Source organism: Chiloscyllium plagiosum, unplaced genomic scaffold (genome assembly GCF_037043375.1).
Source record: "Chiloscyllium plagiosum isolate Xiang-an unplaced genomic scaffold, Cpla_swu_hap1 HiC_scaffold_22, whole genome shotgun sequence".
Classification (NCBI taxonomy): domain Eukaryota; kingdom Metazoa; phylum Chordata; class Chondrichthyes; order Orectolobiformes; family Hemiscylliidae; genus Chiloscyllium; species Chiloscyllium plagiosum.
Genome location: NW_028270160.1, coordinates 1,918,339 through 1,935,818, shown reverse-complemented (window position 1 = coordinate 1,935,818; position 17,480 = coordinate 1,918,339). Strand labels below are relative to the sequence as shown.

The 17,480-nt window shown below is 41.8% G+C and overlaps 1 protein-coding gene across 1 annotated transcript; it reads right to left on the bottom strand.

The window, feature by feature from the left end:
* Positions 1 to 968: 968 nt before the first annotated feature.
* Positions 969 to 16,393, bottom strand: bbip1 (BBSome interacting protein 1). The gene is made up of 3 exons (XM_087998709.1): positions 16,365 to 16,393; positions 9,922 to 9,988; positions 969 to 2,747 (listed from the first exon to the last, which is right to left on the bottom strand). Exons 2-3 carry the CDS (start codon positions 9,965 to 9,967, stop codon positions 2,593 to 2,595), a joined length of 201 nt encoding a protein of 66 aa, XP_087854835.1. The 5' UTR covers positions 9,968 to 9,988; positions 16,365 to 16,393; the 3' UTR covers positions 969 to 2,592.
* Positions 16,394 to 17,480: the final 1,087 nt, after the last annotated feature.

Here is a 17,480-nt window from a genome sequence, read left to right as displayed (position 1 = left end):
GAACCAAATCAGCCTTTCTACCGTGCGTTTGCAACATGGTTAAAATTAAAAACCTTCAAAGGCCTCAATTTACCCCAATGGTTCCCAGTTAGACTTCCTGAATAACCGGACCCAGACTCCAAATAATCAATTCCCAACACTGGTTTATAGCTTAAACAAAAGACTCCTAATACTGTAACATTAGCAAAGTAAAATTAAACAACAAAAAGTAATAAATTGATGTCTATGTCTAAACTTAATAACCTTTGTGTTCAGTCCATCTCCACAACAGACAGATGGACAGTTTACGGATCATTAAAAGTTGTTTTTAAAAAAAACTGGCCAAATTACTTCAGTGGTTTTCACAATGCATTATTTTGTGAAGTTGTTGATCAGGTCCATGTTTGTTTCCCCAGAGGGAGTCAGTGATACTTATAGCTTAGTTTCTATTTTCCAAACTTCCAATAACTGAGAATGGAAGGTAAAGCAGTAAACTGTCAAATCTCAACAGCCAAACTTCTCTGTGAAAACACTGACCAAAACCAATTCAAAACTCTGGCCTCTCTGCCTGCCTGGCTGGCTCCTCTACCAGGTCCCAGTTACCATTCAGCACCTATCATCTGGAGCATGATGTCTTTTCCAGACTGACCTAGTTAAAATCTGATATTTGTTTAGACCTATTTAATCTCTTATCTAGTATTGAAGCATCTATGGAATTCTTCTGATTAAGATCTAATCTGCAATTAACTTCTAGGTCTTACCCCACAAACAGACCGCAATTTGTTGTTTTTATCACAAGCTGCTGCTCACAGTCCAAAGGTCATCTTCAGCCTGCAATTCATAACTCCAAACCAAAATTGATAAAAGAATGAAGTAAAAATAGTAAAATTAGTGAGGGTTCTAACATTTTATTTACTAAACTTGGTGAATGTTGTGTATGTTTTTTAAAATAACTCAGTACATCTTTAGATGTTAAAAACACAAGGAAATTTGAATTCTGATTTTTTAATGCACTAATTAGCACATACAGGACATTATATTTTTAATTTTAACCACATGAAATATTATTTTTTTAAGGTCACTGACAAATATCAGTTCAAATAGTGCCTGACTAAAATGGTATAGTATTAAAAATAAGTCTTAAAGCTTTAAAAGGGACAGATTAGATGTCTGATTACAAAGGTCATAGTTTAAGGATATGGGGTAGGCTGTTTAAGCGTGAGATTGAGTCAAAAAATTTCTGCTTGTGTAGTGGGATTGTGGAATTCTGCCTCAGTGATTGAGGTTAACACTAAATGTTTTCAAGGCTCATTCCTGATGAATGGCTTTTGCCTGAAATGTTGATTTTCCTGCTCCTCGGATGCTGCCTGACCTGCTGTGCTTTTCCACACCACTCTGATCTGCAGCCCTCACTTTCACCTTCTGCAGAGTTCTTTATTTAATTAGCAGAGATTTTATTGGTCAGGGTTTTTTTTAACATTTTCCTTGGACAGGACAAAACTTCCATGTGGATTTGCTCCTTTTACTTAATAATTGCTAAATTTCCTAGAACATAAAGAAAAGTGGGCTGACTGATCTCAAACACGAACAAAATGGAGAATGACAGTTTCAGCATTGAATATTCCTTCTAACAGTACTATTGGGTTTCCTTACAAGTTCCATCTTATTGGCAAAAACTAGTGGCTTTTGAGTGATTTCCTCCAATTTTGAAGTTATTTTTGAGAACTGACTATACCCAATGTCCCATAACTCTTAACGAAATTCTCTTGAATCTAAAATTCAACTTGTGATGTTGGCTAAGCGACCATGAAGATTCCTTTAATTCTCTTTGATTATCCAATATTCACCAGAACTATCACAACGGACAGACAAAGGGAATGTGAGTGCAACATCCCACTGATATGTCAGGGCTTCTACCAGTGCAACACTCCTTTCAGTCTAGATTGTACGCTGCAGTCCAAAAATGAAGTTTGAATAGTGGTGCAATAGCAACCATACCATCTGAAATTTAAGACATGAAACTTATTATTCTTTGAGCTGAATACACCATACAATGGTACTGCAAATGCATTTAATTTAACTAAAAAATTCAACAAGAGGATACATTATTACTTCAAGCAAATGCCATAGTACTCAATGTAATGCTGCCTGAATAACTATTGAAGAGCAAGTTCTGCTTCCTGTATGATTGTTTTGAAGACCAGATATGATCAATAAAATTATTGAGCAGTGGAGCTTGTATGTCTATCTACCTGTGCTTCTCTCCACCTTCCCCAGCTCCACACCCCAATATTACATTGACTATCTTACTAAAGCTTGTTTGGGGGAGGGGGGGTCCAGCAGTTTGTTTATAGAACTCATTGTGTGAATAGGTTAGCAATAAGTTGTTTCTGAGCTTGCATGGCCTGTTTCTCTAAGATTTGTATGAATGACCTACTAGACACCACTTTCCATTTTGGATTAAACATTGGGTTCAGTTGTATTTTTAAACTAAGCATTACAAGATGTCATCTTGAAGTTCACAAAACTGGTATGCTACTATCAATGACAACTTGGAATGAAAACAACAGGTTCTTATGGCTACAGTCAATCCCGTGAGACTGGGAAAAATTCTTATTTCTTTTCATGTTGCGCCAATTCTTGTTGGCGAATGGCCTCCTGTGCTTCCCTCTGCATTTTCTCCATCTTTTCCAGTGTCACTGATTTAAGCGGCAGCAGCTTTGGTTTGCAGAGCACCATAGTGGGAACATCCTCATAGGAGAGCTGACCTATTGTAAATGAATAACAGATTTAAAGAAATTGTAAAGTACGTGGGTATTTGTTCCTTTTTTTTGCAACAGATTGTAATCATGGAGCATTAATATTCATTGTTAGATCTTTATTGAGTGTATGATTTGTGTTCCTGGGCCCAGGACAGTGTAACAACTCTATTTCTGAGCTGCCTGGGATTGAGCTTCTACCATAATGAGTTACTTCCCTAAGTCTGTTTGCACACTAAGTCTGTTTGCACACCAAGTATGCATGTACCTTCTGATGTCCAGGGCAAACTTCTCCTGTTCCAAACGACACCCTCAGAATACCTGCCATCAAACCAGATGTTATGATTCAGTTCAGGAACATGATGTTATTGGCAAGACGACTGACTGATTGTTGAGAATAATTGAGCAACATGGTAAAAGTCATGATCTATCCAAGATGGCCACATTTCCCTATTCCTTTGTTTAACAGCAGTACGGGCATTTTTGTGTGAGATTGCCAATCCAAGGCCATCACCTCAAAGTGGAAAAAACTTGGTTATTTCAATAGAGAAGCTTCACCAGTGAATCTCGGGACTTGTGTTCAAATCTCCCATTATTTCAAAGGCTCATCAGGAATGCTGAAAACTGATTGGTTTTGCACATGCAAGGACAGAACTAAAATAGGGTCAATGATGATGTTTCCCAGTAGTTCCACCACACTCTTAGAGTGACATTTATAGTGAACTACAAACAGTACAAGTAACTATTAATTTGACTGTTTGGAGCTTTTAAGGTGAATTGAGGACAATAACTTATTATTGAAAAAATATTTTAATTTTACAGTTGATTAGATATCCATTCCATTGACTGATTTACCAGATTTTGATATAAGAATACCAATGAGTATTATTGCATTTTTTTATTGATTTTTGTGGTAATGACCAATACAAATCCTTATAGAGCTGCAGTAGTTTCTAAATAACTAAGAATGTGATTCCTATTTGTAGGATATTCAAATCTCCTAACAACTAGATATCTTAAAGCTATCACCTACAATGAACGATGCTGAATTTCTTATGTCAGTGTTTGTTGACAGTGGTCTCTTGCACTTCTGTGTCTTTCCTTCAATTTCAGTTTTACTTTGCGTTGCAAAAATAGGAACTTACAAGTATAGTCACCTATTTTTTTTAAAAAACGCTAAAACAAAACAGAACTTTCAAACTAAATGAATTAAAATTTCTACTGTTCCTTTCTCCATCATTGCAGTATTGTGCAATTTCCTGGCAGTTGTTTTTGAACTTACAAACAATACTCTCAATAGCGTATCTGTGCTAGAAACTGATTTAAATCATCACTGAAGCTGGAAATGAGAGACAAAGACAAAGTGCTGAAAAGTCACAACAAGTTTGGCAGTATCTGTGGAGAGAAAAACAGTTAATGGTTTGAGCCCAGTGACCTTTAATCAGTTGGAAATGATGGTATTTTTGGGCAGAGGGAGGGCTGGGAGAGGGAGATGTGTACATTGGGTCAATTCTCAGAGACCAAGAAAGAAAAGGACAAGCATAGAACAATCCAGCGCAGTACCTGCCCTTCACCTCTCGAGGTCACACCGACCTGTGAAACCAATCTGAAGCCTATCCATCCTACACTATTTTATTTTCATCCATATGTTTATCCAATGACCATTTAAATGCCCTTAAAGTTGGTGAGGCTACTACTGTTGCAGACAGGGGGTTCCACGCCCCTCCTACTCTCGGAGTAAAGAAACTACCTCTGATGTCTCATTTATTCATGATCTCTCAGTTTGAAGCTATGTCCACTCGTGCTAGCCATCTCCATCCGAGGAAAAAAGGCTCTCAACGTCCAACCTATCTAACCCTCTGATTATCTTACATGTCTCAATTAAGTCACCTCTCAACCTTTTCTCTCTAATGAAAACAGCCTCAAGTCCATCAGCCTTTCCTCATAAGACCTTCCCTCCAAACCTGCCAACACCCTTATAAATCTCCTCTGAGCCCTTTCCAAAGCTTCCACATCCTTCCTATAATGCGATGGCCAGAACTGTACGCACTACAAGTGCAGCCGCACCAGAGTTTTGTACAGCTGCAGCATAACCTCATGGCTCCGAAACTCAATCCCTCTACCAATAAAAGCTAACACACTGTATGCCTTCTTAACAACCCTATTAACCTGGGTGGCAACTTTCAGAGATCTAGGTACACCAAGATCTCTCTGCTTGTCTACTCTACCAAGAATCTTACCATTTGCCCAGTACTTTGCATTCCTGTTGCTCCTTCCAAAGTGAATCTCCTCACACTTTTCCACATTAAACTCTATTTGCCACCTCTCAGCCCAGCTCTGCAGCTTATCTATGTCCCTCTGTAACCTGCAACATCCTTCAGCACTATCCACAACTCCACCGACTTTACTGTCATCCACAAATTTACTAACCCATCCTTCTACATCCTCATCCAGGTCATTTATAAAAATGACAAATAGCAGTGGACACAAAACAGATCCTTGTGGTACACCACTAGTAACTGAACTCCAGGATGAACATTTCCCATCAACTACTACCCTCTGTCTTCTTTCAGCTAGCCAATTTCTGAACCAAACCACTAAACCATCCTCATTCCCATATCTTCATATTTTGTGCAATAACCTACGATGGGGAACCTTATCAAACACCTTATTGAAATCCATATACACCACACCAACCGCTTTACCCTCATCCGCCTGTTTGGTCACCATCGCAAAGAGCTCAATAAGGTTTGTGAGGCACGACCTAGCCTTCACAAAACCATGTTATTCCTCTCTAGATGATTATAAATCTTATCTCCTATAACCTTTTCCACACTTTACCTATAACCGAAGTAAGGTTTGTTGAAGTAACTGCTTCGAAGCAGTTGAAGTGATTGCTGGGGGTTGTAACTGCTGCATAGATGATAATAGGAACTGTGAGGTAGTTGGAAAAGGGTTGGCTGTGCTGAAAAGAATCAATACAGGACAGCAAAAAAAAAATAGAAGTTACTGGAGAAACTCAGGAAGTCTGGCAGCATCTTTGGACAGAAAGCAGAAAGAGGGTTTTGGGTCAAGTGACCCTTCATCAGAGCTCCATACAGGACAGGACAGGACTTGTGTCTGGAGAACAAACATAGAGGGAGGCATTCATGCTGTGCAGTTGTTAAACTCAATGTGACCTAAGGTACCCAGGCAAATGTGAGATGTTGTTTCTCTATCTTGCAAAGGAGTATTAAAATACGATGTTGACATCACAAATATCAAAACATCGGATTTGCAATCATGGTGTCAGAGATTGTTCTATACCGGATACTTATTCCATTGTTTCTTTTATCTTCCCCTACTGAGAACAACAGTTTTCAACAAGAGCCCAGAAAGATTTAATTTATTGCATAAAAAACAAAGGTGACAACAAGGCAGAGTTCTTAACGCAGAGATGTGCACTGAATAAGACCATAACCTGCAGTGCTTTACTTTTACAGGACAAATCATTCGAATATTATTGTTGTGCAAACCTCTATCAGCTACAGCTCCCTTCACAACACTCTTCAAGCTCTGCATCAGAACACTTTCTACCTGTGTGAACTTTTCCACTTTGTGCACAATTATGTCCTCTGATGACATTGGTAACTTTGTGCTGATTTGTGGTAAAACCTTTGTTACAGTTTTGTGCTCAATAAAAGCTGGATTTACACAATTTTATTCAAGGCTTTTGGAGCTAATAAATAATGAGATATTTATGCCACGCCTTCTGAAAGATTCATGTGCTATCCAGTAAATCAACAACGTAAACATGATGAACACTATTTTTCAAATCCTACAAATTGTTACAGTAACAAAACAAACTTACATTTGTTAGAGGGCCTGGCTTCTCTGAATAATTCTTGGTGTTATCCAGAAGCATGTATGTGAAAATCCTTTAGTGGTCTTAGGGACACATGAATATCCTTGCCAGGAGATATGCTAGTTCTGCTTGGAGGATTTAAGCAAACTAGCTTGAGTACTTGAGAAGGAATTCAGAAAGCATAAGAATAAAGCTTTTATAGGAAGTGGAAAAACTGTAAATTAAGGGGAAAAGTAGCAAAAAAAGTGCAATAGTCGAAGAACGTTTACTCCTGAGGCTAAAATACTCAACAAGAATAGCAACAGAGCCATGGCTAACAAGCAGAGTTAGAAATTTTATTAGATCAAGGGAGGAGGTTCATAAAGTTGTCAAAAAAATGTTGTTAGCCTGATGATTTAGAAAATTTTAGAATTCAAAGGATGTCATGGAATTGATAAAGAGAGGATTAAATACATAGAATAGCAACAAACATAAAACATTGTAAAAGCTCATATAGGAATGTGAAGAGGAAATGTGGGTCCATTATGGCAAAGTCAGGGGAGTTTATAATAGGTCATACAAACATGGCATAGAAGCCCAATAAATACTTTGTATCAGTCTTCATAGAGGAAGACAACTAGAAGTCTCCCTGAAATAATTCAAGGGTCTAGTGAGAGTGTGGAACTGAAAGAAATCAGTATTAATAACTTTAAAAGTATCGCAGAAATAAATGGAACTGAACGTTGACAGATTCCTAGGACACGATGACCCTCAGTATAGAGTGTTGAAAGAGATGGCTACAGAACAAAGTGAATACATTGGTGGTTGTTTTTTTTTAATTCTAATGGTTCTGCAGTGGTGCCTGCAAACTGGAAGATTGAAACCATGATCCTACTGTTTAAAAAAGAATGAACAGGAAATGTGTTAGTCTGATGTCAACAGGAGGGAAAATACAAGGACCCATTATAAAGGATGCAATTACTGGATGTTTAGAAAATATTTGTATGATCGGGCAGTGTCAATGTGGATAATGAAAGTGAATCATGTTTGAAAAAACCTTATAAGAGTTTCTTGAGGATGTTACGAGCAGGATTGACAGAGGGAAGCCAATGGATGTGGTGTATGTGGATTTTTAGAAGGCTTACGACAAAGTTCTGTACAGGAGGTTAGTAAACAACAGTAAAGCACATTGAATTTGGGGTAATATTGGATTGAGATTTGTCTAAAAGACAAAAAGCATATGGGAGGAATAAACGAGTTATTCCCAGATTGGCAAACTTTAACAAGTGGGTATCAAAAGGATCAGTGCTTGGTCCCAGATTTTCATACCCTGTACCAATAATTTGCATATAGGGAACATTTGCAACATTTCCAAGATGATGCAAAACTTGGTGGAAGTGAGTTCTAAACCTTCAGGGGATTAGACAGAATGAGTGAGTGGGCATTAGCATGCAAGATGGAGTATAATATGGATATTTTTGAAGTTATTCATTTTAGTAGGAACAATGGATGTGCAGAGTACTTTTTGGGGAGGAATTGAAAAATGCTGATGTCAAAAGGCACGTAGGTATAAGTCACTGAAATCTAGCATCATGTGCAACAAGCAATTCAGAAGGCAAATTTATTACAAGAGGGTTTGAGTGCAAGAGCAAAGAAGAGTTTCTTCAATTGCATAGAGCATTGGTTAAATTGCACATGCAGTATTGTGAGAAGTTCTGGTCTCCTTGCCGAATGAAAGATATAGTTGCCTTACAGGAGTGCAGATGAGTTCATCAGATCCACTCCTAGGATAGTAGGACTGTTCTATGAAGAGAGATTGAAGAAACCAGGCTGACATTTTCTGAAGTTGAGGAAAATGAGAGGTGATTTCATAAAAACTTACAAACGTTTTAAAGAAAGAGTGGATGCAGAAAGGATGGTTCCTTTAGTTGTGGAGTCTGGAACAAGTGAACACAATATGAGAATAAATAGCAAGACATCGAGGACTGATGTGAAGTGGAACCTCTTCACCCAGAGGGTGGAATTCTCCGCCTCAGAGAGTTGGATAAGTTCAGTCATTAAGTTAAAGTTAGAGATTGGTAGATTTCTAGCTACTAATGATATCACAGAAATGGCAAAAGTAGGAATATGGTGTTGAGGTAGATGACCAACCATGATCCAAAATGGTGGAGCAGGTTGAGGGTCTCAATGGATTATGTTCAATGTTCTTAGGTTTCACACACTTTCAGTACAATTAGTGCAAACTGCCAGGGTAGTCACTACTTCTGACACTACCAGGTAACCATCCAACTCTGGGTAAATATGTTTTGGTTTTCTGGTGATGATTCTTCAGATGATTAGATGCTGTTGTGTTTCATGCCTGACTAGGTGATGCTGGCAATCTCATGTATCTGAGTAAATAGCTCACCTATAACTGAGGATTTTTCCAAGTACTGTTCACAAAAAGGCTTGTATGCAGGAGCAAGTCATTAAGGAAATCTGATAGTTATTATTTATTGCAAAGGGAAGGTAAGGCAACAGTTAGAGGTAGTGAGACCACATCTGGAGTAATGTTTAATATTAGTTAACTATTTAAGAAAGGATGTAAATGCATTGGAGACATTGGACACAGAAGGTTTACCAGACTAATAGTTGGAATGGGTGGCTTATTTTATGAGGAAAGTAGGGTTTATACCTAAGTGGTGACCTGATTGAAACATGTGAGATCTGGAGATGTTCTTGACCAGAAAATGTGAAGAGAAGATTTCCTTTTGAGGGAAAATCTAGAACTAGTAGTCAGCCATTTAAAATAGGTGGAGCACAATTTTTCTGAATGATGGTCTTTGGAATTTTGTTCCTAAAAAGATGATATAAGCAGTGTCTGAATCCTTTTAAAGCGCAGGTCGGTAGATTCTTAGCAAGCAAAGGGCTGAAAGATTATAAGGGGTAGTGGCAATATGGATTTGAAGTTACAATCAGTTCAGCCATTAAGCAATGGAGCAGGCCAAAGGGGCTGAGTGGCCTACTCCAACACATATATCATAGCACATGTTCAACAAAACATCCTGGATTCAGGCAGTGTCAATAGACAGAGAAAGATTTAATGTTCCTGGTGAATTCTGATGAAAACATTACTGGCCTGAAATGTTATTATCTGCAGAAATAGAAACTGAGTTATCTGAATTGGTTTCAACATTTTCTGTTTCTATTTCAGATTTTCAATCTCAGATAATCTTGCTTTTCTATTAAATTAGGCTTGTCTGATTCTCTGAAAACGAAAATTACCTATGGTTCTTGATTTTGAAAAATGACATAAGGTGTCATCATTGCTGGATATATTTCAGTTTATGGCAAATCACATCAAGTTAAACAAAAACACACCTTGTTTAGGAAGGACTTCTCGAAACATGGACTTCACTTCTGGCATTGTTAATCACCTCCAAATAACCTGAAGATAAAACAATAACTGCTATTATTGTCATTTTAAACTGTCAATACTGAAGTTTTGTTTTAAACAATGAAAAACTGCAGTATAGTTGTTTTCTGATCCTTGTGACTCTTGCAGCTGAATTTTGAAAAACGCATTGATATGTTGACAGCACTATGTAAACGCATGTCATTAGCCTATTCTGCTGAAAATCCTTTATTGGACTTCTTCAAAAATGATAACTCTGGTAATACTTTAAAGTTCGTTATAAATAATAAAATGACATAACCAGTGAAGTCTGTAATTTTGCAATGAAAACACTAAGGTACTTAGTCAGAGATGTACAGCACGGAAACAGATCATTCGATCCAGCTCGTCCATGCTGACCAGATATTCTAAATTAATCTAGTCCCTTTTGCCAGCATTTGGCCCATATCCTTCTAAACCTTTCCTATTCATATCCCTATCCAGATACCTTTTAAACGTTGTAATTGTACAGCCTCCACTAGTTCCTCTGGCAGCTCATTCCAAATACTTACTACCCTCTACGTGGAAAAGTTGCCCCTTAGAACCCTTTTAAATCTTTCTCCTCTCAACTTAAATCTAAGCCCTCTAGTTTTGGACTCCCCCACCCCAGGGGAAAGACCTTGTCTATTTACCTTATCCATGCCCCCCATGATTTTATAAGCCTCTAAAAAGTCACCCCTCAGCCTCTGACGTTCCGGGGAAAATAGCCCCAATCTATTCAGCCTCTCCATATAGCTCAAAGTCTCCAACCCTGACGACATAATTGTAAATCTTTTCTGAACCCTTTCAAGTTTTACAATATCATTCCCATAGTAGGGACCAGAATTGCTTACAGTATTGCAAAAGTGACCTAACCAATGTACTGTATAACCACAGCATGACCTCCCAACTCCTATACTCAATGCACTGACCAATAAAGGCAAGCATTAGTGAGATTTGTAGTTTGGGTTGAGGTTCTGGATGTAAGTTTGCTCGCTGAGCTGGAAGGTTCAGGTTTCAGATGTTTCATCACATACTAGGCAACATCATCAATGAGCCTCCGGTGAAGCGCTGGTGTTATGTCCCGCTTTCTATTTAGGTATTTAGGTTTATTTGGGTTGGTGATGTCATAGCTGAAAATGTGTTGCTGGAAAAGCGCAGCAGGTCAGGCAGCATCCAGGGAACAGGAGAATCGACGTTTCGGGCATAAGCCCTTCTTCCTGAAGAAGGGCTTATGCCCGAAACGTCGATTCTCCTGTTCCCTGGATGCTGCCTGACCTGCTGCGCTTTTCCAGCAACACATTTTCAGCTCTGATCTCCAGCATCTGCAGACCTCACTTTCTCCTTGGTCATGTCATAGCCTGTTCTTTTTCTCAGAGGGTAGTAAATGGGATCCAAGTTGATGTATTTGTTCATATAGTACCAATTGGAATGCCATGCTTCTAGGAATTCTCATGAATGTCTCTGTTTGGCTTGTCCTAGGATAGGTGTGTTGCCCCAGTTGAAGTGATGTCCTTCCTCGTCTGTATGTCAGGATATGAGTGAGAGTGGGTCATGTCTTTTTGTGGCTAGTTGATGTTCATGTATACTGGTGGCTAGTTTTCTGCCTGTTTGTCCACTTTAGTGCTTATTATAGTCCTTCCAAAGTATTTTGCAAATGACGGTCGGTTTGTTTTGCTTGTTGACTGTATAGGGTCTTTTAAGTTCATTAGCTGCTGTTTTAGTGTGTTGGTGGGTTTGTGGGCTACCATGATTCCAAGGGGTCTGAGTAGTCTGGCGGTCCTCAGGCAAGTATACCTAATGCTTTCTTCACTATCTACCCGCGACTCCACTTTCAAGGAACTGTGAACCTGCACTCCAAGGTCTCTTTGTTCAGTAACACTCCCCAGGACCTTACCATTAAATGTATAAGTCCAACTCTGATTTGCCTTTCCAAAATGCAGCACCTCACACTTATCTAAATTAAACTCCATCTGCCAATCCTCGGCCCATCTGACCAAGACCCCCTCGTACTCTGAGGTAAACCTCTTTGCTGTTCAGTACATCTCCAATTTTAGTGTCATCTACAGACTTATTAACCACACTTCCTATGTTCACATCCAAATCATTTATATAAATGGCTAAAAGCAGTGGACCCAGCACCGTCCTTGTGCCATACTAATGGTCGCAGGCCTCCAATCTGAAAACCTTCTACCTAAAATGTCTTCTATCTTCGAGCCAGTTCTGTATGCAAATACCTAGTTCTTCCTCTATTCCATGTGAACTAATTTTGCTAACCAGTGTACTACGAGGAACCCTGCCGAACAGCGGTACAGTGGCTCAGTGGTTAGCACTGATTCGAGTGTTGCTGGAAAAGCGCAGCAGGTCAGGCAGCATCTGAGGAGCAGGAAAATCGACATTTCAGCCAAAGTCCTTCATCAGGAATGAGGCTGGGAGCCTCGGGTGGAGAGATAAATGGGAGGGGTGGAGCTGGGGGTAGGTAGCTGAGAGTGCAATAAGTGGATGGAGGTGGGGGTAAAGGTGAGAGGTCGGAGAGGAGGGTGGAGCGAATAGGAGAGAAGGAAGATTGACAGGTGGGACAGGTCATGAGGATGGTGCTGAGCTGGAAGGTTGGAACTGAGGTAAGGTGGGAGAGGGGAAATGAGGAAACTGGTGAAGTCCACATTGATGCCCTGGGGTTGAAGGGTCCCGAGGTGGAAGATGACGCATTCTTCCTCCAGGCATCGGGTGGTGAGGGAGTGGTGATGGAGGAGGCCCAGGACCTATATGCCCTCGGCAGAGTGGGAGGGGGAGTTTCCCCAGTGTAGAGGAGACCACATCGGGAGCAACGGATACTATAAATGACATTGGTGGATGTGCAAGTTAACCTTTGATGGATGTGGAAGGCTCCTTTGGGGCCTTGGATGGAGGTGAGGGGGGAGGTGTGGGTGCAGGTTTTGCAATTCCTGCAGTGGCAGGGGAAGGTGCCAGGAGGGGAGGGTGGGTTATTGGGGGGCGTGGACTTGACTAGGTAGTCGTGGAGGGAACAGTCTTTGCGGAAAGTGGATAGGGGTGGGGAGGGAAATATATCCCTGGTGGTGGGGTCTTTTTGGAGGTGGCGGAAATGTCGGCAGATGATGCGGTTTATGTGAAGGTTGGTGAGATGGAAGGTGAGCACCAGGGGCGTTCTGTTCTTATTAAAGTTGGAGGCGTGGGGTTCAAGGGTGGAGGGGCGGGATGTGGATGAAATGTGTTGGAGGGCATCTTCAACCAAATGGGAGGGGAAGTTGCAGTCTTTAAAAAAGGAGGCCATCTGGTGAAGTGTGTTCTGTGGTGGAACTGGTCCTCCTGGGAGTAGATGAGGCGGAGAAATTGGGAATAAGGGATAGCATTTTGCAGGAGGTAAGTGGGAGGTGTAATCCAGGCAGCTATGGGAATCGGTGGGTTTGTAAAAAATGTCAGTGTTGAGTCGGTCATCATTGATGGAGATGGAGAAATCCATGAAGGGGTGGGAGGTGTCAGAGATGATCCAGGTGAATTTAAGGTCAGGGTGGAATGTGTTGGTGAAGTTGCTGAACTGTTCAACCCCCTAATGGGAGCACGAGGTGGCACCGATGCAGTCATCAATGTAGCGGAGGAAGAGGTGGGGAGTGGTGCCAGTGTAACTACGGAAGATGGACTGTTCTACATAGCCAACAAAGAGACAGGCATAGCTGGGGTCAGTGCGGGTGCCCATGGCACGGAGGAAGTGGGAAGATTCGAAGGAGATATTGTTGAGAATGAGGACAGTTCAGCCAAATGAATGAGTGTGTCAGTGGAAGGGTACTGTTGGGGACGTCGGTAGAGGAAGAAACGGAGGGCTTGGAGTCCCTGGTCATGGCCGATGGAGGTGTAGAGGGACTGGATGTCCATGGTGAAGATAAGACATTGGGGGCCAGAGAAACAAAGGTTTTGGAGGAGATGGAAGGTATGGGTGGTGTCCCGAATGTATGTGAAAAGTTCCTGGGCCAGGGGGGATAGGAGTATCAAGGTAGGTGGAGATGAATTCGGTGGGACAGGAGCAGGCTGACATAATTGATCGGTCAGGGTAGTCAGACTTGTGGATCTTGGATAGGAGGTAGAATCGGGCGGTGCAGGGTTCCCGAACTATGAGGATGGAAGCTGTGAGTGGGAGGTCCCCTGAGGTGATGAGATCATGTATGGTCTGGGAGATGATGGTTTGGTGATGGGAGGTGAGGTCATGGTTGAAGGGGCGGTAGGAGGAAGTGTCTAAGAGTTGGCGTCTGGCTTCGGCAGGCAGAGGTCAGTGCGCCAAACTACCACTGAACCCCCTTTGTATGCTGGTTTGATGGTGAGGTTGGGGTTGGAGCAGAGGTTAGCACTACTGCCTCACAGCGTCAGGGACCCGGGTTTGCTTCCTGCCTCAGGTGACTGTCTGTGTGGAGTTTACACATTCTCCGTGTTTGCGTGGGTTTCCTCCCACAATCCAAAGATGTGCAGGTCAGGTGAATTGGCTACGCTAAATTGCCCATAGTGTTAGATGCATTAGTCAGAGGTAAATGTAGGGTAGGGGAATGGGTCTAGGTTGTTACTCTTCGATGTGGACTTGTTGGGCCGAAGGGCCTGTTTCCATACTGTCGGAAATCTAATCTAATCTTACTGAAATCCATATAGATCATGTCCACTGATCTGCCCTCATCAATCCTCACTGTTACTGTTTCAAAAATCTCAATCAAGTTTGTGAGATAATTTTCCATGCACAAAGCCATGTTGATTATCCCTAATCAGTCCTTGCTTTTCCAAATACATGCAAGTCCTGTCCCCGAGGATTTCCTGCAACTACCTATATACCACCGATGTCAGGCTCACCAGTCTATAGTTCCCTGGCTTTTCCTGACCACCTTTCTTAAATAGTGGCACCACGTTAGCCAACCTCCAGTCTTCCAGCACCTTGCTCGTGGCTATCAATGATACAAATATCTCAGCAAGGAGCCCAGCAATCATTTTCCTAGCTTCCCACAGAGATCTAGGGTACAGGTCATGGGGATTTATCTAGCTTTATGCTTTTTAAGACATCAAGCCCTGCCTTCTCTGTAATATGGATATTTTTCAAGATGTCGCTATTTATTTTCCCACATTCTCCATCTGCTATATTCTTCTTCACAGTAAACACTGGGGGCAAAATACTGGTTTACTGTCTCCCCCATCTCCTGTTGTTAAAGAAATCAAAGCAGTAACCACAAAAGCGAGCAGTAACTAGCCAAAAGGAAAACTAAAGGTAAGGGAGTCCTGCATTGTTGGAAGGACTACCTTTTGAATGAGGACTTAAATAAAGGACTTGTTTGCCTTCTCAAGTGGATGTAAAGATCCCAAGGCACTATCAGAGAGGAGAGACAACTCCACATTTTCCTGTTCCAAATGTAGCAGGACCAAAGCCTTACAGAGCTTCAGTAGTACATCTCTGCTCTTGTATCCTAGACCTCTTGAAATGAAAGCTGACAATGCATTTGCCTTCCTAATTGCTACCTGAACCTGTGTGTTAAACTTGAGTATCCTGAACTCAGATTCCCAACTTCCTTTGTGCTTCAGATTTCCAAAGCCTTTCCCCATTTAGAAAATAGCAATGCCTCTATTCTTCCAAGTACACAATCTCTCAGTTTCCCACATTGTATTCCACATCCCCTCCTTTGCCCACACTCCTAGCTGGTCCAAGTCCTCCTTCAGCCTCCCTGCTTCCTCAACACTACCTGTCCCTCCACCTATCTTTGCATCATCTGCAAACATAGCAATAATGCCCTCAGTTCCTTGGTCCAGATTGTTAATGTATAATGTGAATGGTGGTTGTTCCAACACTGACCTCTGCAGAACATGCCATCCTGAAAGAAAGAGCCCTTTATCCCCAGCCTCTGCCTTTTGACATTTAGGAGAAAGGACTCCTGCAGATGCTGGAGATCAGAGTTGAGAGTGTGTTGCTGGAAAGGCACAGCAGGTCAGGCAGCATCCGGGGAGCAGGAGAATCAATATTTCGGGATTCCTGATGAAGGGCTTTTGCCTGAACCTTCAGTTCTCCTGCTCCTCAGAGGCAGCCTGACTTGCTGCACTTTTCCAGCACCACATTTTGACATTCAGCCCATCCTGTCTCCATGCCTGGACCTAGCCCCTAAGACCATGAGCCCCAGTCGCAAGGGGGCGGGGTCACATGCCTCTGATTGACAGCCAGCTGTTTCCATGCCGACAGCACCCACCCCCCACCCCGTGCACAGCTGGCGATGGGCCTCTGTTTCCCGCAATCCTACGCCCCCGGGTAATCTCTGCAGGCCTTCCCCTTCTCCTCTCCGGCCAGCCGCTCCGCCCGTCCGCCTCCTCCTAGCCCCTCTCCGCTCCCCTCGAAGGGCACTGGCTGAATACTGACCCGATCCTCCTCCGGCACGCAGCAGCGTCACGCCTCACTGACGCACGCACTGGATTGCATCATCAGTGACCTCATGACGCCGCCGTGCGTCAGACGCAAGCCCCGCCTTTCGGGCCCGCGCGCAGAGTTTCCATAGATACGGCCAGGCCTTGCAGCACGGAGCACAGCCTACGTCCAGTTCCCGCTGTCTGCTGTGGGGCAAACTGCTAACACGTGACTGGATTAGTATTTTAGGGACTATGCAATGCCATGACCCCCAATTCTCATCACAGCAGCTGGCCGGATTTAAATTGAATGAATGAATCCTGAAGGTGAAGCTAATGGTGACCTTGAAATTATCATGGATTGACATAAAACAACCCAACTTGCTCACCATGTCCTTCAGGGAAGGAAATCTCTGTTCTCACCCGGTCTGGCCTACGTATGACTCCAGACCCACAGCAATGTGGTTAACTGCCCTCTGAAATGGCCCAGCTAGCTAAATGGTAATTAGGATTGCACAGCAAATACCAGTATTGGCCACATCCCATGAAGGAATAATGAAAAAAATGTCTCAGTTTATCCAGGGTTCTCCAACATTGAATCTCTAAGAATTGAAGATTAATTTCCAAGACAATGCTGCAAGAAAACTCACAGGCCAAGAATTATGGTTGGCTTTTTTAAGATTTACAAAACATATGTTCAATAATTGTAGAAGTATTAGCAACGGGGAAGAAGCTGCTTTGTTATCAATGAAGAATTTTGCATTCAGTTAACAATGTTTATTCACTTTCCAATTGGTGTGGACAGCATAGTGTCACAGGTTTGTGTCATATTGAAAAAATTGTGAAATTGGAAATGAAATAACTCCACATAGGCCAGTATCCTGTCACCACGTCAACGATTATTTACATGTGGAAAGTCCTTGACACTGATCCAGCTTCCTCAGAGCCTGCTGTCAGAGTGAACAGAACCTCTGACACTCCTGTTCTTTTTTTTTTCTTTTCTCTTTTGGAAGTTGTGGACTTTTTTTTTCTTCTTTTTTTCTTTTTTTTTCTTTTTTTTTCTTTTTTTTTATTTTAACCCCCACACTACCACCTAAGTGCGGTAGTGCTTATTTTATCCCCAGCACCCATG

Bases quoted from the DNA above. Each gene is read 5' to 3' on its own strand.
- bbip1 (XM_087998709.1), bottom strand. From the start codon at position 9,967: ATGCCAGAAGTGAAGTCCATGTTTCGAGAAGTCCTTCCTAAACAAG. The intron at 2,748-9,921 runs GTGTGTTTTTGT...CATTTACAATAG, and splicing joins AGAAGTCCTTCCTAAACAAG to GTCAGCTCTCCTATGAGGAT.